The sequence below is a fragment of the Stegodyphus dumicola genome, chromosome 4 (genome assembly GCF_044657685.1).
Source record: "Stegodyphus dumicola isolate Sdum_Otavi_A_Nest chromosome 4, ASM4465768v1".
NCBI classification, from domain to species: Eukaryota; Metazoa; Arthropoda; class Arachnida; order Araneae; family Eresidae; genus Stegodyphus; species Stegodyphus dumicola.
Genome location: NC_140771.1, coordinates 58,232,159 through 58,259,870, shown reverse-complemented (window position 1 = coordinate 58,259,870; position 27,712 = coordinate 58,232,159). Strand labels below are relative to the sequence as shown.

The 27,712-nt window shown below is 30.0% G+C and overlaps 2 protein-coding genes across 2 annotated transcripts in view; one reads left to right on the top strand and one right to left on the bottom strand.

The window, feature by feature from the left end:
• mRpS24 (mitochondrial ribosomal protein S24) overlaps window positions 1–3,814 on the bottom strand; it is a 31,478-nt gene extending 27,664 nt beyond the window's left edge. The window contains exon 1 of the mRNA XM_085814950.1: window positions 3,665–3,814. Within this exon, the coding sequence (XP_085671076.1) occupies window positions 3,665–3,700 (36 nt within the window). The 5' untranslated portion in view covers window positions 3,701–3,814. The remainder of the gene's footprint in view (window positions 1–3,664) is intronic.
• A 226-nt stretch (window positions 3,815–4,040) lies between these two features.
• LOC118182389 (rap1 GTPase-GDP dissociation stimulator 1-like) overlaps window positions 4,041–27,712 on the top strand; it is a 110,234-nt gene continuing 86,562 nt past the window's right edge. Inside the window, exons 1-6 of the mRNA XM_085814949.1 lie at window positions 4,041–4,203; window positions 8,843–8,953; window positions 18,824–18,967; window positions 19,135–19,260; window positions 23,133–23,276; window positions 24,956–25,084. Coding sequence (XP_085671075.1) covers window positions 4,197–4,203; window positions 8,843–8,953; window positions 18,824–18,967; window positions 19,135–19,260; window positions 23,133–23,276; window positions 24,956–25,084 — 661 coding nt within the window. The 5' untranslated portion in view covers window positions 4,041–4,196. The remainder of the gene's footprint in view (window positions 4,204–8,842; window positions 8,954–18,823; window positions 18,968–19,134; window positions 19,261–23,132; window positions 23,277–24,955; window positions 25,085–27,712) is intronic.

Below are 27,712 nucleotides of genomic sequence, written 5' to 3'. Positions count from 1 at the left end.
TATGTGAGTAGAAGTAAATATGTATGGAAAGCATTTAAGTATTTGACACTAAGTATTTGGAACCATTTTTAATGTTTGCGTTAGAAATTGGCAGGTGAGGTTTATAATAGATAATTTAGAGGGAAAAGTTTTTGGATATTTTATTTATTTTATACATGCAAAAGTTCATCTTTGGAAAGGGTATATACTTTTTCGCAATCAGGTAATTTCATATATGTCCTTTTTACCAAATTTAAAGATTCACAAAATTTTCATGCATTTTCGTGAAATTTTTCTAATTTATGAGAAAAAAGCAGTGTACATGGATATAGTGAAGAGTGTGAGCAATGCCATTTTTGTTTAATTCTGGGATGTTTTTCTAAGTAAAAATAAGTCGACATGTACATGGTTTAATTATATTTTAATTAAATGATAGTTATTTTGTGAATTATATGTTTGTAGTAATTTGGTATACGTTTGAGTGGATGTAAACGTGCATGGAAATAATTTAAATATTTGACAGTAAGTATTTGTAACCATTTTTAATGTTTTGTTATGAATTTGTTGGTGACGTTTATAATAGATAATTTAGAGGTAAAAGTTTTTGGATATTTTATTTATATTATACGTGGAAATGTTCATCCTTGGATAGGGTATATATTTTTTCGCGATCAGGTAATTTCATATATGTGCTTTTTACCGAGTTTAGAGATTCACAAAATTTTCCTGCATTTTCGTACAAATTTTTGTAATTTATGAGAAAATAGCAGTTTAGATGGATAAAGTCAAGAGTGTGCGCAATGCCATTTTTGTGCAATTCTTGGATGTTTTTAAGTAAAAATAAGTCGACGTGTACATGGTTACTGTGTATGTGCGATTTTGAAAAACGTGGCAAGGAGTTTGCGATTCTGCACGTTTTCCCAATTTTGCAGTTAATATTTGTCATGATTAAGCAATTTTGTTCCATAAAATTTCTAGCATAAGTGTAATTCGGCTAGCAGATTGTTGGAAGAAGTGTTGAGTAAATAAAAGGAAAAGAAATATGTCTACTTCGTGAAGACAAAATATCGGCGAAAAAAAAAAATAGAGGGTTGCTGTAGCAGAGTTGGTCGCCAAATTTTCGACAAGTTACCATAATCCAAAGATCAACCGGCATTTTTTTTTTTTACTCAACTTTTTTTTTCAACAATCTGCTAGCCGAATTGCTCTTATGCTAGAACTTTTATGGAACAAAAGTGCTTAATCATGACGAAGATTAGAGGCGAAATTGGGAGAAAGTGCAGAATCGCCCACTGCTTGCTGCGTTTTTAAGAAGTGCACGTACACGGTATCATCCATGTACACGTCGACCTACTTTCACTTAAAAAAACATCCCAGAATTGCACAAAAATGGCATTGTGCACACTCTTGACTTTATCCATGTATATTGAAGTGCAAAATCCTAGCTAGTAACCTTTATCACCTTACCAAAATGTAGCCAAACTACCTGTTACCATATTCCAAAGATTAACCAAGTGCAGATATGCACATAAAGCGGAAAGCATGCGCAGCCTTAAATGGGAATAACGTATATACAGACACGTACACACACAGGCATATATATATATATATATATATATATATATATATATATGTGTGTGTGTGTTTGCGTGTGGATTTATGCATACATGTATAAACGTACAGATATATGTATGTGTATATATTTCATCATCAAGCTCTTGAAGAAGTTTTCGTATTTCTTCTTCAATCAGACCTCTTTTCCTTTTCGGCATATTGCCTAAAAAATGTCAAAATAATTCCTAAGAAACTTAGGAAAATATGCAATATTCTAGAGCAACGCAAGGCTCTGTTTACAATTTACAAACGCAGTTATCGCAAATTCTGTAGCTATAAGAACTAAAAGGGAAAAATTGGGAAAAACCGGATACTTAACACAACGACCTTTGAAAGAGATGGTTAAAACTTTAGGGACATAAAATTTGACATTTCAGCCTGGAAGATGGGAGGAAAAAGGCATGGCCATAGGACAACCCGTTCTTTCAAACAGAGGACTTATGTCCACTATAATGGCCATCCCGTCTTCAAAAGGTTAATATAGGATATAGATCATCTGCAAATTTAGCTTTAAGGTAACTTATAATCACACAGCGTTTAGCAAAATCAGAGAACCTGAGGTGTTTTGCATTTCTCTTGTAAATCAGCAATAAGCATATATCAACTAGAGATTTAATAAACTGCAATTCCCCTGCAGCTCACTATATAAGGCCACTGGGATGACAATAATAATCTATCCTGGATTTAATTACAGAAGCTGATTCTGTGATCCATATCCCATATAAATACAAGGCAATTTCCTATTCAAAGCACAGAATTCTCAAGAGTTTTGTCATGACAAATAATTTAATTGCTGACATATTTAACCTCAAGCTAATGTTAATTTCTCAATGAAGTTCACATATCAATAATAATTCTCAATTTGATAGGATTTCTCTCTCAATATATTTATTTTAATCATATAGGAATTCCAAGAGAAAGGACAGCTTCCACAATTAATCTATTTCCATTAAACAGTTAAAAATCTTGAAATAACATTATTTTGCAACAAAAGATCTAATTATTATAAATTGTGTTGGATGTACTTCTGTTTCGTTTTTTAGTTGATTTCTTTGAAACTTTTCTACAAATTTATGAAGAACTACTAATATACAACCATTCATTGTTGTTAATGTTAAAAATGTTAACTAAGAGGAAAAATAACACTGAACATTGGTACTTCCGTATTATAGCGGCACCCAAGACTGAATCACTAATCAACAGAGATTTCTCGCGACATGTTCTTACATCTCATTACATGTTACATCTTGGTTGATTAGCTATTAAATTTTGCAGGCTGCTACAATAAAGAAGTACCTAAAAGCAGAGACTGATTTAGATTTGATAAGGCCCTAAGCTATTCGAGATATAGGGCCCTTTAAAAGTCTATTTTACTATATTTTATTTTTTTTGGGGGGGGGGCCCTAAGCTATAACTTATGTAGCTTATACGTAAATCCTGCAGTGCCTAAAAGCGTAACATACAACATTAATTTGGAACGGCGATACACATGAAAGTGAAAGCACTTGCAAAATAAATTTATTTCCTTTTACCTCAATAAACTACATATTATTACAGAAATTATAGTTATATAATTTAGAAAACTGATTTATAATGAAAGAATATTATCAAGTTGTACTAATTTCCTAAACATGGAAGAAGGACAAATTAATCAAGTCTTAAGAAGCAAAAATTTGTACACAACATATGGATAAATTATACAAAACCATGCGTTTAAAGATAACTTATTTTTTATATGTCATACCTAAAGTGCCGAATCGCCCACTTATTTGACTGGCGCATTTTACAAGAGGAAGAACTGGATTTTTGCCAATTTTCTTTCATTTTTTAAGTGAAAATAGGTCGATGTGTACATGGATTACGTCAAGGCAGTGCGCAATACCATTTTTGTGCAATTCTGGGATGTTTTTTTAAGTGAAAATAGGTTGATGTGCACATGGATACCGAGTATGTGCAATTCTTAAAAACAAGCCAAGCATTGGGCGATTCTGCACTTTCACCTATATACGTTCTATATTATGTTCCTGTTTAAGCATTTTCACAACAACGTAGTACAAAGAGAATGACTTACAAGTGCATTCTTACATGACATTATAACTAGGAACATTTAGGCGTAAACACGGAGTACACAAAGCTCCGCGTTCGTGATGGTCGCAAATGTTAACTAAATGCGTAAACTTAATCCTGCCAATGCCACAATTTAAAGTTATTTAGTGTTTCTTGTGCAGGGAAATTAAGTAGGGAGAATTTTAAAAAAGGTCAAAACTTTGGGAATTTTTTATATTCACACTTCTTATAAATCTTTACTTTTATTTCAGCCATAAATGTTTAATTGATCATGCGTTAACATTAAGAATCTTGTGTTATTTTATCGAGTTAAAAGATACGAAAGCCTTGATGATTTGAAATTTTCAGTAAAAGTACTGTAACTTCTAATACGAAAAACTGTTTACATGAAATGACAGCTTTTGCGAAGCGGTATTGTACTTCATTGTTGAAAAGAAAATTTCTTCTAAAATTAGTGTACCGTTTCGTTTTTCTCGTACTTTCATGTGTCAGAATATATTTTAAATTTAGTTTTTCTCAGAGAATATTAAAATCTGATGATGGGTAAGTTCTCGTATTTCTCATTTCCTTTTTTTCAAGAAATTTAAAAGCCCCGGCATGAAATTTTTGAGTGAAAATTAAATTGTACAAGGCAAAATATATTCTTTTATGTAATTAATTTTCGCGTATTATTTAGATTGATGATGTTATTTGTTTAGTATGACGACTTTGTGAGAAATAAAGAATTGCTATAAAGATATTTGGAAATAACACCATTCAATAGTTTCTTTTTTTTGGGGGGGGGGCGGCATGTTTAGGGCAGGGAAAACACTTTTGGAGGGGTTATGGTTAGTGCACGGAAATCATTTAAGGATATTTGTCTCTTTTTATAAACGAAAGAAATTCGTTAAGTTACTTTTGGTCTTAATTGTTGTAATTAATGCAGAGTATTTAAACAAGAGCTTCTTTTCTGGAAAGATTGATTTACAGTACAATTTCTTAATGCATATTTAGTTTATTAAAGTAATAACCATTAATGAAGGTTATATTAGGTTATTTGAATATGATAAAGCACATAAGGCTATCTGTTTAAGTAAAGGGATAATTGCATGCAGTACTTTCTAAGGGAAACTGGCTTGCATTCATGTCACACATGGGCAAAATCATGAAAATCAACTATGCAGGCAGCCCATTTGTCTGGTATCAAACCTGGTTCGAATTTCCAGTATTTAATTCTCTTCACCTCTCAGCCACTGGTGGGGCCTGTTCATGAAGGTTGAGCAATGCACATTTAGTAAAAATTTTACAATTTATCTGTGGATTTCAGTATTCTATTTTCTTTCTTGTAATATGGCATTTGAATTTTTTTTTTAAATAGTAGATTATCTTTGCCATCTGTACAAAAGAAAAGGACCTTAATGATAATGATACAAAACTTTCAAGGCCTCTTTCTTTTCTTCCAGTAAATGGAAGATTTAAATAATTTAATAGAATAATTTCCGTAATTATGATACCATAAATCAAAAAGAATTTTTTTCAGTGTGTTATTTTAACATAAATTAGAAAATTTAAACTTTCAGTTTCTGTTTTACTACAAATTTCTGTTGCTGCTAATGTTCTTGAGCACTTCTTTACCTAAACCTTGAGTTTCCTTCGAATTATCTATCAAAAATAATTAATCTGATGACTGATATATTTTTTTACAATTTTTAGTGTAATTTTTATTATTGTTACTATGAAGGTTTTACCGAAAGTAATGCAGAATTAGCCTTACTTTTCTATTAATGGACAATAGATAGTCCAAACTCTGCAAGTTGCTGAAGAGGCATCTTTTATACAAGTGTATTATTTAACATAGCCTCCATTACAAATAATGGGTAAAAGTATAGTTTAGGGTACCCCTTGGCGAAACTTGGCGATTTTTGGCGGTACATGGATACCGATTATGTACAATTCTTTGACTTGTTATTTTGGCTTGCGAAGCGACGATTTTGACCCAAAAATCGCCGCTACACAAAGCCAAAATAACAAGATAAACAATTGCACAAAGTCGGTATCCATGTCCACATCAACGTATTTTCACTTTAAAAAAAATCCCCGAATTGCACAAAAATGGCATTGTGCACTCCTTTGGCCTTATCCATATACACGTCGACCTATTTTCACTTAAAAAAAAGATCCCAGAATTGCACAAAAATGGCGTTGCGCACTCCCTTTACTTTATCCATGTACACATCGATATATTTTCACTTAAAAAGTCAAAGGAGCACCAAATTCTACTATATAGGCAAACAAAAAATACATAATAAAATACATTTTAAACCAAACAATAAAATAACATAAAAAAGGAAAAACATGTTATACATTTAAGCACTACCAAAAACATTCACTTACCATGATTTTCGAGTTCTCTTCGTACACCCAGAGCCACGTAAAAATCAAAATATCAATCATACTCAAATGACTTTTTTCAAACCAGGTACTCTTTCTGATCGAACACTTCACATAGTGACCATCTGAACCTTTCTTCCTACGAACCCATTAAAATCCATCTAAACAGTTTTTACGTTCGACTAGACGCATATCCTTCCTACATACAGAACAACATACTTATAATGGCTACTAAGTAAATCTTCATTTACACACCAGTCAATTAGAGCTCTTTTCCCCTTTCGCTCCAAATCGTACAGAAACTTCAAATTAATCTTACTATATTCGGTTATTCTACCGTCTAAAGAATCAAACCAACACACACCACAACAACGCTTACAAAACATCCCATGATTCAAAATTTCCCAGAGTCATGCACCCGATTACATCACAATAGGGTTTCCATAACATTCAACTACTCAGGCTACCATAAATGAAACAACAACTTGGCGGTAAATCAAACAACAACTTCGCCATAATACAAGGGTACCTTAAAGTCTACTTTACCCAAATAATGCATTTGTACATTCTTGAATCCTTTTTGGAAAAACTCGGATGGGCACTGTTTTGTTCATTTCTTTACAGTCACTTTCACTTCATTTATATCAGCAAATCAGTATCCCCATAGATTGTACTTCAGTGACCAAAAAATTAGGAGTCCGAAGATGCTAGATATAGATGCTGTATGGGGGAGGAGAGACTATTGTCTAGCCCAGTTCTTTGATTCATTGATTGCTACCAAAGATGTGTGGAGAGCATGTATTATCGTGGTGCATTCGGATTATGTTCAAGTTCTTGTTTGGTCTTGTCTTTACAATAGTTTCTTGAAGCTTTTGGAGTAACTGAATCTATTGATTGCACGTCAAAGTACAGTCACATTCCAGAGAATGATATGCTTAGTCATCATGAACTTCATTGCTGTCTGCAGAAGAGGATTATTGTCATTTCTTGGGCTCATATTTCACCTCTTGGTCATAGAAGTACATCCAAGTGTCATCCTTAGTTCTGAAAATTGGGAGGAAAAAATATGTCTTCATTACATCAAAAGCTTCCAAGAGATCAGAGCAAATGACCACCTTTTTCTTCTTCAAATCAGTTTCATCTGTTGAGTATCCATTATACTCAAAATTTATGATAATATAAATTTTCTATCTTCTAATAGTACTGTGATTGCAGCTCACTTATGCAGGAAGCTCAATGATTGTTCACTTGGATCAGTTTCGTCATCTGTTGAAGATTGCAGTTGATGTTCTGTCAGTGAATGATTGATTTTCAGTACTAGTTTACTGTTTTTAAACTTTTCATCCATCTATACACATTGCTTTTGTTAATATGTTCATCGCACTTAAACCATAAAATTTAATTCAACAGCAATATCACAAAATATTTAAAAAGAGCATATCTTTAGAATTTCCAATACACAGTTTCGTGCACTGGAGATAAAAATATTTTTTTTCGTACAGTGTTGCCATTGCTCACTTTGAAATCACGGAGATTGTTAATCAAAAATTCGTTAAAATTTTAGAAAATATGAAATAGGTAACAAATTCCATATTCCAAATTTGGGCGTCCAGATGCCCATATTCAAGTGGAGAACTATGTGGTTAATCTTCGGATTATGGTAACTTGGCGAAAATTTGGCGACCAACCCTGCTACAGCAACCTGCTAGTTTTGTTTTGGACGCCATTTTGTTTTCACGAAGTAAAGACGTTTTTTTTTTTACTCAACATTTTTTCCAACAATCTGCTAGCCAAATTACACTTATACTAGAACTTTTATGGAACAAAAACGCTTAATCATGATGAAGATTAGGTGTGAAATTGGGAGAAAGTGCAGAGTCGCAAACTGCTTGCCGCGTTTTTAAGAATTGCACATACACGGTATCCATGTGCACGTCGATCTCTTTTCACTTAAAAAAAAAAACATCCCAGAATTGCACATAAATGGTATTGCGCACACTCTTGACTTTATCCATATATACTACTAAAGTCCTAGCTAGTAACCTTTATCGCCTTACCAAAATGTTGCCAAACTATCTGTTACCATATTAAGTCAACTATGTCAAAAGTCAAAGATTAGTCAACTATGTTATTCAAAATTTGATGTTTCTGTGTGCTGTTGTTTTTTTACAGTGCAAGGAACTTGCATACATTCATGCAGATTCTTCATTATTTAAATTCTTTAAATATAATGGAGGGCTTTAATATATGGTGGCACCAATTTAAAAAGTGGAATACTGTAGTGGACGATGCAAAATGCCAAAATGAAATTAATAGCCCTTCTGGGCAATTTGCCCCTTTAGGCTAAAAAAAAAAAAAAAAAAAAAAAAAAAAAATTAAGATGACATTTTTATTACTTTAAGTATGTTCCTTATTTTATTATGTTGAGTGTATTTGTGTGCTAAAATAATAATAATATATATCAGTGGTTCTAAGTCTTTTTTGCCCCATGCGTACCTTTCATGATTTCCCCTTTCTAAAACTCAAAATACATTTCTTTAAATTTAGATTCCTTTTTTATAAATTAAACAAGAAAAGGAATGGAAAATTTTGATAAATACCAAAACTTGAATAAAAGTAGTTTTTTATAGTCATAAACTAAATACTTAACGGGTGAATAAAAAAGGCTGGTCACTTAATCCCCTGAAACTATGAAATTCCCCTCTGGTTAAGAAACCTTGATTTATATATTTTCACAACAGTGTATCCAAAATATTGTGTAGCATATAATGAGTTTTATTTTATCTTATGGACTTCTATTTATTGTTTTCAGAAGAAATTTCAGATGCTTTATATAAATTGAATCTTGGACTAAAAGAGAACAAAACTTCTCCAGAAATTCAGAAGATTTTGATGACTGTAAATAAACAGCTTTTTGCTGAAAGTAAGTATTTTTTTTAACTTTTTTTAAGTTGTATTTTTTTTTATATCATGGCTAATGAAGTGCATACTTAATAGTGGAACTGAAATAAGAATCTATACATTGATATATGCAGTAGTCAGACTTGTGCAACTTGTTTATTTGTAAACAGATTATGGTGACAGAAATAAAATAGCTTCATGGTACAAATATGTTGTTTGTAAATGTATTGCGATATATATTTAAAAATATCATTACAATTGTAGTTGTTTTTCAGTTAATTATGCACCAAATGTTGCACTCTTTATTTTACTTACCAAATGTATTATTACCAAATATTTATTTTATTTTGCTTATTACTTTTTTTATTTTACTCTTTGTTTTACTTTGTGTCTATTTATGTAATGACATCACTACAAATAAGCAAACAGGATAAACAGCAATTCTTTAATTTTCTTGATATAAGAAACGATCATTATGGATTATGCAGTTTGGCTGTTACAAAATGATGAAGATTTCTAATTAAATTTTTCCAACAGAAAGGTGTTGTCTGTACTCAGAAAATTGTTCAGAAAACCACAAAATGAGGTTATATTTTACTGCTGCAAGAGCATTAAAATGGCATTGCAACAAAAGCTTTGATATCATAAAAGGAAAGGATTATTAATAAAAAATACAACATAGTAACGAGTCTGCTTAATAAACATTAAAAACATATTGGGGTACAACTCTCATATACGCCCTAATTGCACCAAATGTGGCAATATGTGTTCTGCGCTGGTTTTTGGCGCAATTGCGTGTTGTATGGCAACCCTGTTGACGTAAAAAACATTAATACATAGTAAGTGCATTTTATTTTATTCTTGTCTTATTTTGTAGAATGTTATGTTCATTGTTTTTTTAGTATGAATTTGTGTTTGAAATTTATATTAGTTATTTTAGTTTATTTTGTTGATTAGTGCGTAGTGTGTAGATTGTGCAATTTGTAGATATTTTTGAAGTTGAAACAGAACGATGTGTACATGGTATTCTTTGAAATTTATTGTTGTAATGTTAATTTATTAAAGCAAGGTGTGCGTAGTTCATAGATTCGTTCGTTGCCTAGATTGTGCCATTCGTAGAATTTTTTTTTAAGTTAAAACATATCGCTGTGTACATGGATTCTTGTCAAATAATTTTGGTTAGAAACTTTACGTTTTTGATATCTAAATTATTTGTTTTTGTTTCGGATTTTTAGCTTAAATTGTGTGTTCAAAACATAGTTTTTGGAGACATTTTAGTCTTAAAGTTCGAAATGTAGACAAAAAATTTAGATAATAATATGGCAGCAGGGAGTTTCTCACCAAAAATGTTTGGCGAGAAATTTGGTGACTTGACGGCGCATATCAGATTAGTTCCCATATTGGAATATAATATTAACAAAAATAAGCAATAAAAAATAATGAAAATAAAGCACTGCTTGTGTCTATTAATAGATGTAGACTGACAATAATATATTGATTTAAATTCATTGACAATTATTGTCAGTAATGTTTATAGAAAATAATGATGTTTAGTTTCAGTTTGGAATATAAAATAACAACTAAATAAACTTTTTCTTGCATTAGCTTTAGCGAATTTATTGAATAAGACTTCATAAGTTAATAACTGAACATTATTGTTTTTAAAAACACCATTGACAGTTATTTTAATTGCAATGTAGATAAGGAATTTCTTAAGTAATTTTTCTTGATAACTGAAAATGATTGTTTGCTACTTAAGTTGCTTAAAGAAATTTTCAAAAAATCTTTTTAAAACTGTTTCTGTGTTAAAAAATGTAGCTTACAAAACTGCAGTTAATAATTGTTACACATTAACAGGATTGATGGCATTTTTTTCTTTCAAGAATGCGATAAAATGACTAATTCCATCTTTAAAACATTTAATGTCAGTATTATTTTGATATTTTGTATGCATGCTCTTAATAAATTTATTAAGCTGGATATCAAGCATTTTAAATTTGAAAAATAATATAAAATCCTTTAGTACATCAATGTTAATGGCTCTTTTAAGAGGTAATTCATGTCAGAAATAACATAAAGGATATTTATCACAATTTTTTTTTCTTGCAGTAAAATATGTTTAATTTAGAATTGTTTATTCACACTACAATTTTCCTCTGCCTCTTAGTAATTTTGTTTTTCTGTTAGTAAATTGGGGCAGAGTAGACTTTAAGGTACCCTTTGTATTATGGCGAAGTTGTTGTTTGATTAATCACCAACTTGTTTAATTTATGGTAGCCTGAGTAGTTGAATGTTATGGAAACCCTATTGTGACGTAATCGGGTGCATGATTGTGGGAAATTTTGAATCATGGGATGTTTTGTAAGCGTTTTTGTGGTGTGTGTTGGTTTGATTCTTTAGACGGTAGAATGGCCGAATGTAATAAGATTAATTTCTTCAAATTAATTTAAGCTTCTGTACGATTTGCAGCGAAAGGGGGAAAGAGCTTTAATTGACTGGTGTGTAAATGAAGGTTTACTTAGTAGCCATTATAAGTGTCCTGTATGTAGAAAGGATATGCGTCTAGTCGAACGTAAAAAACCGTTTAGATGGATTTGAATGGGTTTGTAGAAAGAAAGGTTCAGATGGTCACTATGTGAAGCATTCGATCAGAAGGAGTACCTGGTTTGCAAAAAGTCATTTGAGTATGATTGATATTTTGATTTTTACATGGCTCTGGGTGTACGAAGTGAACTCGAAAATCATGGTAAGTGAATATTTGTTTTTGGTAGTGCTTAAATGTATAACATGTTTTTCCTTTTTTATGTTATTTGATTGTTTGGTTTAAAATGTATTTTATTGAGATTATGTATTTTTTGTATGCCTATATTGTAGAATTTGGTGCTTCTTTGACTTTTAAGTGAAAATATATCGATGTGTGCATGGACAAAGTAAATGGAGTGCGCAATGCAAGTTTGTGCAATTTTGGGGATTTTTTTTTAAGTGAAAATAGGTCGACGTGTACATGGATAAAGTTAAAAGAGTGCGCCATGCCATTTTTGTGCAATTCAGGGATTTTTTTTAAAGTGAAAATAGGTCGACGTGTATATGGATAAAGTCAAAGGAGTGCGTCATGCCATTTTTGTGCAATTCAGGTTTTTTTTTTAAGTGAAAATAAGTCGATGTGTACATGGATACCGAGTTTGTGCAGTTGTTTGTCTTGTTATTTTGGCTTTGTGTAGCGGCGATTTTTGGCGCAAAAATTGCCACTTCGCAAGCCAAAATAACGGTTCGAGGAATTGCACAAAATTGGTTTCCATGTACCGCCAAAAATCGCCAAGTTTCGCCAAGGGGTACCCTAAACTATACTTACCATAAATTGGTATCATTCTTAATATCATCAAATTTATTCTTGATATTGATGACCAAATTCAAGAGCAGTTCCAGAATAACAATAAATTGTAGTGCATGTCTTGTAATGATTTGCTTGTACAGTCAAATACTGCTATTGCCAAACATTGCATATCATTTTGCTTCCTGGGCACTATTCGTGAACCTTTAGTCTGGAGTTATAAGTATGTAAAAGGTCTAAATTGTTCATGAAAATGCCTGATAAGACAAGCACATAATAGTCAAATTCTAATACATAGTAAATGGGACGTTCTCATTCAATGAATTTCTTGAGTCATGCCATAGAAAAATTGTAATCATGTTACATTCCTTTCCAATAGTAACTGTCTGATGTCCTTGAAGAATAGCCTAATAATTAACAAAGTTATAAATGTGCATTATACATTAACCTCAGGTGAATCCCAAAACATTTATACAGTTGCATTGCAAAGTGATTAGGTGTTTATTTTAGCAGGATATATGAAAAGTGTGCAACGCCCTTGCTAGAATTTAACATCCAAACCTCCCACTTGATAACTGGATGTGCTATCCTATAAAAGCATGGGGTAAGAAAGGAGAAAAATCCCTTATATTCTTCCTCACTTAAAGGTGACTGAGGAGGCAGGGGTACAGTTATGAGATTCAGTTGGTGACAAATTATTGTCTACCATATTTTAATTGAGGCAGCACTAGTGGAGCAATTAGATTTTATTTTTGAAGGTGGGAAATTTTGAAAAATATGCAATGCTTTAGCCTGGATCTGAAGTTTGTACCTCCTGGTTGCTACCTGGATGTGCTTTCAACCAGATAATGAAGCCATGGGTTAAGGAAGGAGAAAAGTCCTTTATAGTGTATTGGTTTTGTATAAGTCCGTGCTCAACACCTTACATTCATAGCTGTGCTTAGGTGAGAGTCAGTTTCATATCTGTGCAAAATCACTGATGATTGTGCAATATGTTCTTTTACTTGATTTTTTATATTCAGCAAGAAATTTTGATATAGCAATTAGTCAATCTTCATAAGTGAATTTTTTGTCTTAGGTTACCTCCCGGGGGTCGAAGTAGAGAACTCTGCAAAGTCACTGTCTAGTATCTATGCTTAGGCAGTCTTGGACACGGAGTTATAAAATTTATGAACCTAGTGGTTCTGGAGGCCCCAAAAAGGTCACTTATTGGCCAGCCCATGGGTCTGGCAAGTCCTTGCTGGGTGATGTTGCTCTACGACGGGCAGCCTGAGCAACTGGCAGGTAGCAAATAGATGACCAGTGTCACTGTATGGTGATTAGTGCCTCTCTCTCCAAGGAGCGGAGAAGGAGGTTGAACCTCTGTAACCCTTCTAAGGGGGGTTTGGCTGTGTAGTGCAAAATTTATGGCCTCCAGGCTGGGCAGAGCATGTATAACAAATCTAGTTGTCTTAGGCTACTTTAAGCCTTTGACTATGAATTAATTTTTTTTTACCCCATTTTCTATCCAAGTGAACAAAATGTGTCATAAATAAAGTAAATTTAGCATTTGGGATTTTTTTAACAAGTGGTTTCAAGCCAAAGACTGGGATACATATGTTTCAGCCATAGTTAATGTTGGAATACGTAAGTCCCACATGTAGTGATCAACTTACACGCCTATTATTCTGGAAAACTTTATTATATGAAATAGATTTTACATCATATGGTACAGGGTAAAGCAGCAGTTTTACCAATCTTTATGACTAAGACGTACCAATTAAAAAAATTTGAAAAACTTTAGTACCACCACTACATTTCACAATGATTATTTTTCATTTTCTCAGTAGAAGTATTTAAAAAAATATATATTTTGTCATTTGCACAACCTTTGGTTATTTGTATTAAATATGCACAAAAATATTAGATTAAAAATTATCATTTCAATTTAAAAAAATTAAGTTATAATATTTTAATTCTAAAATTTATTGCGAAATTTGGGCCTGCTTAAGTGAGATCAATTTCTTTATGCCTGGTCTTATTTCACTTGGTTTTGACCACTTTTAATTTTGTTCTGTATTTATTTTTCAAATACAACGTGAATAAAATCCTTGTTCACACAACTAGGTAGGCAATAAAATTTTAATAGCTTTATTTGAAATGCCTTTAAATTTTTTGTTTCAGTTCAGCCAAAAGTTACCAAGTGTGTTATTTTTGAAATCTTCAACTACAGTTCGATCACAGGAAATTTCTATCAGTTATTCTTTTTCTTCACGAGATAAAATTTCAGGTACATTTTAAGAAAATATCTAAAATTCTAATCCAATTTTCGTTTTCATAATCCTCAGGAAAATACACGTTGAAATTATTTGTCAATGAAAAATAATGTTTTTAAATGTCGGATGCTAATTCTTCTTTTATTTTCAAATTATTTTCAGTCAGAAAACTTTCTAAAAGTTGTAAAAAGCTTAAAATATTATTATACAATTATTTATTTATTAGCTGGAGTTTTTTTATCATTGTATTTATTTTATCTCTAATGGTAAACAAATTAACACTTTGTTCTTGTAATCCTAAATTTAATTAAAAACTTTCCAAAAATATCAGCTAAATATGCTAAGCGTTCTAACCATAATTCACTAAATAAACATTTTTCAAATTCAAATTTTGAAACACAGAGGAGCATTTAAATTACTGATTGAAGTTCAAAATAATTTAAAACTGTGCCTTTGGATAACCATCCTACTTCAAAATTAACAAAAGCATTGTCCATTGCACATCTCTTGGCATAAAATCGTAAATATTCTTAAATTTAAAGCTTGGCTTTTAATAAAATGAAAAATTTCACAGCTTGATTCAGAATGATTTCCAGGTTTTCGGGGATTGTTTCGGCTACTAAAGCTTCAATGTGAATGGAGCAGTGTGTAAATTTAGTTTAATGCGCAACTTTCTTTATTTGAGAAATAACAGCGGAATGTTTTCCTGTTGAAGCACAACCTCCCTCACTGCATATAGGAGTGAACTTATTCCAAGGAATATCATTCTTAGACTTAAAATTGTCAGTTATTATGAAAATTTCATTTGGAGTTGTCCTATCATGAAGAGATTCACAAAATAAATACTCTTCGAGAATTAGTTTATCTTCTTTGAAACGTATGTAAATTAATAATTGAACAAAGCTCATTATATCAGTACTTTCATCCAATTGCAATGCAAAATATTAATATTCACTGTGCTTAATTTTTAGAGTAACTGTCTCTTTTATGAAATTCTTTTTGGTTGTCTCTTTTTTGTTGTTTCATGAATTCGCCAACTTACTGTATCATTTGATAATGGAATATTATTAAGTTCATTATCCGCTTAGATTCTTTCCTTCCGCTTAGATTAGATTCCGCTTAGATAATTATTAGATTCAGGATGTTGGGGTATTTAATTTTTGCATTCAATAGCAAAAAATACTTTGTTTCTTTGCGTGCCACCTATTTTTCTCATGCGTACCACCGGTTGAGAACCCTTGGGATAAAGCATTTTTTGCATAACCTAACATTACACATTGGGCAACTCATATTCGTTCTTTTTCTATGCTCATTTGTATACAATGAGCACAGTGGCATCTTTATTTCCCAGCTACTGAAAGATGATCCCCAACATTCAGTAGGCTCTAAGTGCTTTTTAACCCAGCAGTAATTTTTAATCTTTTAGTGGAACATACATGTTCTGAAATTCAAAAGCTTCCATTGGAGTTTTTTTTTAGGGGGGGGCAGTTGTATGCGAAATATTCATGTTTTGATGCAGCAGATGCGCTGAAAAAAACTTTGTTTATCCTCATACTTGTTTCCTCTTGGCAGTAACAAGGTAAGGTATTCTTTGATGGGATAATTTGCGACCTCTGTTGGGTTTAATTGTAAGAAACTCTGTTTTGTTGAAATAAATTCATCTTGCAGCACATTGAATCTTGTCAATTTTCTTATTATTTATTCAAGTGATTTTTTTTTTCTGAGAAAGGGTTTACTTTTCCATAGGAAAATTTATTTCCATTATTAAATTTAAAGGTATCATAACATAGACAGACATCTGCTACTGAGTGGTGCTAGTATATATTTGAATACTTACCTATTAATGCCACCCCAGCTGCAGATTTGGCAGTTTTTAAGTGCCACCAATCTACACCTAAAATTTTTGTGACAAATCATAAATTAAAACACTTTATTTAAAATCAAAGTAGTCAATCGGATTTCGGTGAAAAATGTGCCGATATAGAGTTTAACATAGGTTCAAATCAGTCTCTATTTTCTTTGACCTGATGCTGCGACCATATGAACTCTGCTAAATAAGATTCTAAAAGATGTCTCGCTGTCCCCCTATGTCTTTTGTTCCTCCATTTTGCAATGCCCCATATTCTCTTATATCTTTGTGTATGAACTCCTGTATCAAGATCAATAAAATTGTATTTATTATTAACTTTAGCATGTAGGAATCCTTCTTTTTCTATTCTGTTTGTTTGGTAACCTTCCAACTGTCAGAATAAATTGTGCTACCATCAGCGCAACTTCTGCTGCTGTGGTGTTAATACGTAAGTGCGGTGGCATTAATATGTAAGTACCTATATTTGCTATTTCTGTATGAATAAAAATTACAAATATAAAAAATATGTTAACAGATATATATTTGGTTTTATTCTGTGCATTTTAACTGTGCAGACTTTATAATCTTGTATGATTAAAAGGTGAAATATAAGCTAATTGTTACTTACATATAAGACTGTTGAACAAAATCTGATTAATATGTTGATGTAGCTGAATAGAGTTCAGCTTTATTTGATTAAAATGTATCATACTGGTTGCAAATGAATGTTACAAAGTAGCTGAAGTATACATTATAAATGAAAAATCATAATAATCTGATAAATTATTTGTTCAAATGAGATATAAACTTGACTGCATGAAGAGGGTTTATGTTTCCATTTACTTAAAGGTAGTTGCTGTGGTGAGTCCTAGTTTCATTTTCATTATTATATCATTAAATAACAAAAATATGTAACATTTTATTATATTTATAGAAAGGTTAAACTGGATAAGAGTATTATTAGAAAAATGATTATTTATTATTATATCATGATGTTACTGCCTAAATTTTTATTAATATATTTCACTTATTATTATTAGTTTAATTTTTTATTTGATTTTAATTTTTTACTATAAATTTTTAAATCTTTGCTGTCATTTGTTCTATAACCCTAAATGAGCAAACATTCATTTTTTACCTGAGTTATGAAATATTTCATAAAAGAGATAAAATAATACAATTTAAAATTTAAGGTACATTAAGTTTTTTTTTTTTAAATTTTAGCTGCTATGGCTAATAATTTTTAACATGAATAATAATGAAACCTTACAGTCAAAAGAGGGGACTTTTCCATTAAAATCATACTACTTTGCCTTTTTTTGGTTGGCAAGTTCTTTTTTCTGTAACTAATTATCTTCATAACCACTGCTTGTTTTCATCTAATGACTTTTTTTTATAATACATAATTTTTTAGTACTTTCTGATTATCCACACTCTTCAAAAGGTAATGAAAAAATATTCATGAGCAAAGTGGTAGGTTGCCAAAATCGTCATGTGGCAACCCATGATGTCACCGAAAAATATTTATATGTCAATTCAGGTATAAATATAACACATGTTTGATTTCGCCTTAGCACAATGCTGAAGTTGTACGATGCCAAATTTGTGCGATTCTCTGATGTGTTTTTAAGTGAAAAAAGATTGTTGTATATGTGGGGACAGCAACAGTGCAAACAAAAAACTGAGATGTGTGTGTAGTACATTTCTGTTTTGGCCAGTGCACAATGCCAAAATTGTACGATGCTGAGTTTGTGCAATTTTCTGATGTTTTAATTGAAAAGAGATCTCTGTGTATGTCGAAAGAATGATAATGGGCTCAATGTTGACAATTCACTTATGTTTTTGAAGTACTGTGCCAATTTCAAGAAAAGTGGGAAAAAAAAGGATGTTCTATTATTGTTGTTTTTTGCTTTATTAATTTTATTAATTGACTGCTTTTATATGCAATTCTTAGAGCTCTGCCATTTTGAAAATGGCTGTTATCTTTTGTGCATTAGCTTGGCAAAAATTCAGTTGCCAGCTATTTTGCGAATGCTCTCCAGAGTTGGTAACGACTTTTCAGTGGGAGTGCGGATAATCAGAAATTAGTATTTTTGTATTATCATATCTTCAGTAATTATCAAGCTTATTCACAGAAGGAAAAATATGACATAGTCCATGTTCTTTCACCACAAAGGTTTTTTTTTTTTTTTTTTTTTTTTTTTTTTTTTTTTTTGAGTTAGTGTGAATTAGAGAATGTCTTCTTGTTGCTGTTCCTGATTGTCCTGATTCCTGCATCAAGCCAAAGATGTGGGTCAAAGAAATACACCAATATAATGCCAAAAATGCATGGTGTGGCTTTAATGGAAAGGTACACAAAAGAGCCTGTACTTTATAATTAAAAAATATTTTCAATGGGGTAATAGTTATATATTCTGCCTTATAATCAGTCATTAACTGATTTATGTATGGTTTTAGGTTGTGATAAGAAAGCTGTTGTTGAGTATCTTGTAAAAAATGGGATTGTGGATACCTTCTGTCTTATTTTAAAGTCTAGAGAATGCTTTTCTGCATCTACGTTTGCTCTAGTAGCTGAGATCCTAGCAGAAGTGGCAAAACTAGGTATGAGTAATTATCAATGGATTATTTTGTATTTGAAAAAAAAATATTCACATGTAAATTATAATTTTAGAAGTTACTATAAGTCACATATTTTACGAAATATATGAACGTATAGTGTATGTTTCTTGCATTTACAATTGTATGTGAATTAAATTATTTTCCTAAAGATATAGGAAGACAAAGCTGTAGTGATGGGGCAGTTATAATTCCTTTGCTTGAACTTCTATCAAATAATGATTCTAATGTGGTTCTCCAAGTATGCCGGGCTTTGGGCAATATTTGCTATGATAATGGTAAGAGATCAACAACTTAATGCATATTAAAAAAAAAAAAAAAAAAAAAAAACTTGCTTTGAGTTTTTTTAACTATTCAGTATTATTTTTGCATGTGCAGGTACATCTTCAAAAATCTCTTTGAATTTAATTTAGTACTTTTTTTTTGTGTGTGTGTGAGGTAATTTTTTTCTATTCTATTATATAGCAAAAGTACTTTTTGAGCTATTATTTGTATTGGAAAGATTCTACATTTTAATTTTGTTGTTGTTGATTGTTATGAAAATTCGTTTGGTTGATTAAACATTATTTTATTGGAGGAAAAGATAATATGACTATTTTATGTCTTAAAATTAAAAATTTTCATTCTAAAATTGATAACTTTGAGAGAGATTTTTAAAAGTAGATGAGTGTTGACTAGTAATATTCGAGAAATTTTTTAATAAAACATACACTAATTCATATATATTGTTCAGCATTTATATTAAAAATAAGAAAAATTAAGCTGTGAAGTTTAGTTAAGAAATAGACAATTTGTTTAAATATTGATAATAGAATCATGTCCTTTGTGTATATGAAGGCAAAAGAAATAAATGTAATAATGTGTACAAATATTTCCTAAGCATCATTCATAAAAAAGGGTGAGAAGCAGCCAAGTATCCAGATCACTTGCTGTTCTTTCTGAGATGTTGATTTTGTTAGAGATTAAATTTGTTGATCTAGTTAGGCATTTTCATGTTTTAAAATTTAGATAATATTAAATGTACATATTTTGACAATGTACATATTTTTGAATATGTCAATGTACATATTATGACAATAATATGACAATGTACATATTTTTGAAGAAGTTGCTAATTTAAGTGAACATTTAAGCAATTATAAAAGTTATTAAATTATTTATTATATAAAATGGCCTAAAAAGCTCAGTAAATAACTATCTTGTAAATATGAATAGAAAAATAGTTTCTATGCTTACTATTCTTTGTTTAGTTTTGGGATATATTCAAATAAAAATTAACTTCAATGTTTTATTTAAATTTTTAGAAATATGTTGCATGATTAAAGAAGTAAAAAAGTATTTCATTGTTTAATTTAGTCAATAAATATTTTAAAATTTTGTTTTAGGAAAATATTTTAAAAATGTTTTATGCCTATATTAATATAACATTTAAAATAAATTTAATTTATTTAATAAATTTAAATATTTTAAATAAAAAAATAATTTAATTTATTTAACATTTAAAGTAAATTAAAATTTAATATATATAATCTCTGCAGCTTCCATTGTTTGCATATAAATGCCAGTCTTGGTCTAAAGTTGAAACAAAGAAAAGAAGCTGTGTCTTCTCTTAAGAAAATAGAGGGGAATAAAAGAAAATAAAACTTATTTTTATAGAAGAATCCTAAGAACTTTAAAGGTTGCTGAATGCTTGAATGCTTATAAGTATCAGAATCACATGTGGTATTTTTGGTAGCATATCAGTGTGTACTAAATAACCAACGAGAAAGTAATTTTTTTATTCATTTTTTTAATAATATATATAAACATGTGAAATTAATGTAGAGTGGTTATGCTGGAAGAGAAAATGCATTTTCTAACTTTATATATAATCCAACATTTTCTATAGGAGCTTTAGATTTGGTAATTATTTTGTTAATTTCAGGGATTTGATTTTTATAGTTGATGTGATATTATATTAAAAATAGTCTGTTAAACTGTTTCACATTTACCAACTGCATTAGTGTAAATTTATATTAATGGTCTTCTAAAATAATTCTGTTCTTTTTTTTTTTTTTTTTGTCTTAAATGATTTATGACTATGGATTAAATTGATAACACATTTGTTAGAGTTTGTAGAACAGTAAGTTGGAAGACAAAGAAATATTTTATGTATTAATGGAATATAAAATTAGTAACACAACAACTTTCAAATTTCTTTGCTCCAATGAAAAGCGACAATACGTGTTTGCCCTCGAAATTGACTGAGATCTTGACTTAAATCCATGGCTGTGGAGTCGGAATCAGAGTCATGGAGTCGGAATCAGAGTCGCAGATTTTGGGGTAAAAGGAGTCGCTAAAAACAGGTCAACGTCGACTTCAGTTTTTGTTGGACAGTTTGAATTTAAAATGAAATTAAAAGGAGCTGAATAATGACAAACTGAGTTATTATTTTTATTTATGGACTATATGCATTAATAAAGAGTTATTTTCTATTTTTTGACATATTAATAAATAAATATAATGGAGGGGGATGGATGTGATATTTGCTATTAGTGATTAAACTTATTCATTTAGTTACAAATCTCACTGGTAAATTTAGGTAAGCAGAATAGCAGCAGGAACTCCCAAAATTGATGCCATTCTTAGGAAATGAGCAGGGAAAGGAGCAATTATTGATCAAGCAACGCAATAAGGAAGTACATATTTGACGATAAAGAGGTTGTTAGAATTAAGAACTTTTTTAGAAGATGTAGATAACCCTAATGTTTCACTAACAAAAAGAAGACTGTGGAATGATCTTGCAGAATTGGAAACTCTTCTTTCTACACTGTATATAGCAACAAAAAAGCTGCAGTCTGAAGAATTGACAGGAAGCGAGAATGGAAGAATGTGATGTTTGTTCTATCTGAAATGGAGAGTTTATTGCAGAAGGAATCATTTCTTCAATGAAGAAAGAAGAAACTAGTTTGCTAAACAATGAGATCTTTCTGGGTAGATCCAAAACACTGAATTTCCTTGGATGACAAACAAATTAAAAAGGCAAAGAAAGCCATCTATGAACTTTCATTAAGATAAAATTATTCTCAGAACAATTGGATAATTCAAATCAGGACCGTCAAACTGCAGACATTGCATTTGAGTCTCTATCATTCTCTTCCAGTGATGAATTAGATTTTGAGTAATATTTCTGTATAATATTGAAAAGGCTAAGGCAAAGCGAATGAAAATAAAGAACCAAAAGTCTTTAAATATAAAAATGAAAAAATACAAACAAGATTTCTACATGGCCTGTGAAGAACTAGACAAATATGATTGCACTTGCAAGACACCTCTTTTAGAACTCATAAAAAATCTATCCTGAAAAGTTAAAAGAAGTAGCTTTAACAGTAACAGCTCTTCCTCCGTCTCAAGTTAATGTGGAAAGACTCTTCTCAGCTCTGAAGTTTATCAAATTGGATCTATGGCCCTCCAACAAAGAAGGTCTTGCCGAATCTATACTGTTTTCTTAGAAATAACTAATACCAGTTTTTCCATTTCATAGTAAATGCTAATTAATATAAATAACTTGCTATTCCGTCAATCTTTTTTCTGTAGCATCTATTACTTCTTTTATATTAAAAAAATAAACTGTAACCCATGTGTATATGTTTACATATATTATATATATGAGGGTGTCGAGTTGGAATCTTTAAAATTTCAGGAGTTGGAGTCAATCATTTTCTCTACTGACTCCACAGCCTTGCTTAAATCTACACCAAACTCAAGGTTGCTGTGTTACTAATTTTATGTTTCACTTGGTGTGTTTCTCTTTTGCTTTCATGGAATATATTTGACATTTTGAGGTAGAATTTATTAGGTAGAAGATGGATTGTAAAGAAGAGTTTTTGCAGGAGATTTAAATAGTAATAATAGTTCATGAAAGTCCCTTATTTGATTGAAATAAAAATTTTAAAGAAATGCTTTAAAATTTGATGGTAAAATGAAGTATTACAGTTAATGGTAGACATGCTAATTTTATTTCTCTTAAAATTTTGAATTAAAAATTTTTATTGTTATTAATTAAAGAGGGCTAGGTGTTGACTGATTTGTAGGACTTCGAGAATTTACAAGTGAATTATTTTTGTATATTATATATGATTACATTGCTAAAATGAATTTATCTCTTAAGATGCAGCTCGTAGCTTAGTCAAAGAGCATAATGGTGTGGATCGGCTTATTCAGCTGCTAAGAAACCTGTTAGAAAAAGATAATTTGCCTGAAAACATGCGTACTATTACTTCTGGTTGCCTTTTGAATCTCACTGATACTTATGGTAAGCATCTGTTGATTAAGCAAATGTGTATTTATTTATATTCATTATTATTATTTTTCATTTAATGTAAGCAATTGAAAATTTAATGCTTAAACCTTGAGGGGAATAATAATAATAACATTTAATTTTAATTTCCATACTTTGCTCACAGTCAAGGCTCATATTTTAAAATATTCAAGATAGGGTCATTTTGTAACATGATAAAACAAAATTAAATCATGATAATGAATTTTATATGCTGGTCATTAAAGTAAAATGTATAATTATGGGGAGAATACATAACATTAATAATTTGAAATTAAAGGAAACCACTGATTAAATTAGATTTGATAGCATATATCCAGCATAGAGATTGAATTTATTGTTAAAAAATTTTATTTTCCACATCTGACATAAAAAAAAAATGAAAGCAATTTTCAGACTTTTTATTAGAATAACATGCTTTTTTTGCAAATATAAGGAAAAGTGAAACAAGTAATAAAAACTAAATTAACTAAATTAATCTGAGTTATATTGTTTATTTAACATGAGATATGTAGACTTTCATAGAAATTAATTAGCGTTTTCGCTGCTGGTCATGTGAGGTTGTGTTGATAGATAATGATGTGTCATAAAAATAGATCATACCCTTATTCCGACTTACTTATTATAAGAAATATGATTTAAAAGAGGTAGTAAAAGGTTATTATGCATACCACATTGATTACTAAGCCTTTAAAGCATATTATTTTATGACTCTGTGGCAAGGTGTGATAGGCACTAGAGATAAAATTACTTTTGCAATGCTGTGTTATGTGCTGACACATGGCATTTAAAAATGAATCAAAATAAGTAACAATATGAATTATTTTTTATGAAACTATATCCCAAACAAGTATATGTTTATTACAAATGAATTTCTTATAAGATAGTTACAATGATATAATTGCAAATGATATATTTCAGAATCATATTTTTGTATGTTCTTTGCATGAAAGGAAACTTTATTTTCATTCCAAAACGCATAAATTTAGAACTAGTTTCTAACCTCACACCTTCATGGCAATGCTAGTTTACATATTCAACATGTAATGCCGATTGAACTTAAAAATAAATGAGACATTGCTTTTCTCGCACCAGCATATGACTGGCACCTGAGACATCACTCCACACTACATGCCATAGTGTGATTTGCTTTTCAACAATAACACCAATCATGCACCAGTGCGTGATCAGCAGCAAATGTGTTAAAATAGATGCAAAATAATAATTGCAAATGGAACATTTAAAATTAGAGAAATTCTAGCTATATATTAGCATTAATTTTATTGGAAAGTGTATGTATTTCAAAAGAATCGGACATCGATCTTTCTTGTTCAAGAAGCAGACATGAATTTCAAATTATTAACTCTTTGAAGAAAAAGCAAAAGTATTCAAATATTTATGTTAGCAAGTAAAAATATAAAATTTTATCAAATTAAAATATAAAAAAGTAATTTTAAAGGAAAATAATAAAAAGATTAATTATATTTGGGATTTAATGTAAGGATAATGCTTAAAAAAAATAGCAATTCAGAATTATTTTTTTAGCCCCGTTTTATTTTATTTTAAATACCAAATTATTTTCTGTCCTAATTCTGATAATCATATTTTCAAATCATGCTTAGATCTGTAATCCTGAATATTTTTAAATTTTGCAGAAGAAATTCAAGATCAAGCTATTGAAGCTGGAATTTTGGATGTGTTGTTGCAATATTTATTGAAATTCAGTTCTGATGAAGATGTTGTCACTCATTGTCTGTTAGTTCTCAGTTGTTTGGCAGACAGTAGTAAGTAGAAGATTTTTGAATGCACAGTTAAATTTTTATCTGATGTGTGTGTGTGTGAATAATTTATTTTAATAAATTATTCACATTTTAATAAATTATTAACACATTCTCTGTTAGTTAATATTTATTTTAATAAATTATTCACACACACACACATCACAATTAATTTTAATAAAGTGGTATTTTTGTATCTTGAAAGATAAATTTCAGTAAGGAATTAATAAATAATCAAACCTTAAAACTGAAGAAAATTTATCTTTTGCATTTAGCATTATCCTCTTAAAGAACTACATCAGGTCTGTATCTTGGAACTTCGTAAATGATTCTTGATGTTAATATTCTCTGTTAGTTCCTGAGTACATTAAAAAATTCTTTGGATTGGTTTCTGCAGCATTTCCATACAAATTCATGAAGCATGATATAGATAAGGTTCATTTGACCTTTAGAAGTACTTAAAAGCCCTGAGTTTTTTTTTTTTTTTTTTTTTTAGAAACTATTTTTGGTCCTTAAAAGTTCTTAATGTCAGCCAAAATTGGCAAAAGGTCTTTAATTACTCATCTGACATTTCTGTCTGTTTTTTTATGACTGCTATTTTGAGTGTGAATTAACATTTTGGAAGAATATTTTTGGCCATGCATTGACAAATATGTATTTGATGGGTTAATGTTTGAATTCTTTCCTACTTCTTGATATAAAAGGTGTGTACCTGAGTTTCAAGCGCGAGGCCCTGCCTTGATTGAACATAAACTTTTCGAAATAATTTCTTCTTTTTGCGAATGAAGAGTTTATAAAGTATTGCATCAAAAACAACTTTCCCTTTTTTTTTTAAATATGTGTTTTTTTTATTATATAGTGCTAAATTTAGAGGCTTATCAACATTTTGGTGTAATGTTATCATTATATTTGGTGTAGATAAGTAAATATAATGTTGTGTAATGTTTGATGTAGTTAAGTCGATTAGTAACATTTAGTCAAAATTTTGGTGTAGATAAGTCAATAAGTTGATTGATTTCAAGCCAGTTTTTACACAACAATTTTTTAAGATTTTTAAATTTTTTGACGATTGGTTTTTGAAAACGTAATAACTTTGATAAAGATCATAAAAATAATGGTAATATATTAAAATTATACTTAAGAAATAACATTAAATTAAAATATTTTTATTTTTTCCTTCCATATTTGAATGCGACATTGCTTTCTATTTTGATAGTTTAAGAATATTTTGGTTCTGAAAAATAAATGAGATAATAAATGGTGTAAAGAATAGTTTCCATAACAATTCTCAGGGGCGGTGGACTACTGTAATTATTTTTTAATTAATTTCATTTTCCTTCTTTAATATTTCTTCACAGTAAGAGTTTACCCTATTTAATTGTTTCAGAATATTTAAATGTGTACCAGTGTAATCTTGAAAATTCACTTTACACTTTTCTTTTCCAAACTCTTTTGTTTTTTCACAAATTTTGCCTTTTTGGTGTTACAGAGTTGGTAGATATAATTTTACTTTTGGATTTTTAGATCTTTCACCTTGGAAAGCTTAGAGGTGTTTGAAGGCAAAATTTATAGACCTGCAAATTTCCAGAAAAGTGTAATGAAATGAAAAGTGTTTTCATGTAATTAACGTGCAGTGGATATGTTTTATAGGAAATTTGTGATGAATTTCTTATCTTTAGGAGAATTTTTGGAAGAACAGTAAAAATAAAATTATTTGAATTTTCTTCTTTTGATCCCATATGTCTTTCTGTTGGCATGTTTAGCTTCCCCTTATTTTCTTATTTTACCACTAGACATAAGCACTGCTGAAGGGAGGGGGGAATAAAAAAAATTGAAAGCTGACAATTTATTAAAAATTCATATTATATATCTAAGTGCATCATATGTACCTCAGTGCCTGCTCTTAAGTCTCAAAATTTTGTTGCTTATAGCTCCTTCACCAAATTCTAAAAATTCTGCTACACTGGCTCTGATGCCTGCCCTAACCATTATATCATTTCATATTTATTCTCATATTATTAATTATTTCTCATTATTAAGGAAATAAAATTAGCAGTTCATTAGAATAACAAATAATCTTTAAATCTAAAACTAACTTTAAATCTAAAAATTGTAAAATGAAGAGAAAACTCATTGAAGAAGAAGAAACTGAGAATAAAGAGAGAACGTAATAACTCTGTAAAGAGAGAGAATAAAGAGGAAGAAAATTATTCTGCAAAAGTAGATTGTTGAAACATTAACAAGTTAGGAGATGAAGTAGATACTAGTGGGAACATTGATTTGTATATTGAAAGAAATAAACTTTGAAAATATACTAAAGAACAGGAAACTAATGTAAATTAGATAAAATATCTGGAACATTGGAACATTTTCAAGTTAAAAAGAGCTGTACTTGTTGTTGGTACAAAACATAAATGTTTTGCAGCTTTTAATGTAATACTAATATCATTTATAATCAATATCATAAATTATAGCTGCTGTAAAATGTTCTTAGTCCTTTTTAAGTGATATTTTTTTTTTAAATTGGAAAAAAAAATTGGAATTGAAACTATGTAAAATCTATTATAATTAAGGGTATTTCACTAGGTAATTTAATTATTTGTAACTAATTGCTTATCCTTAGAAGTTATCTCT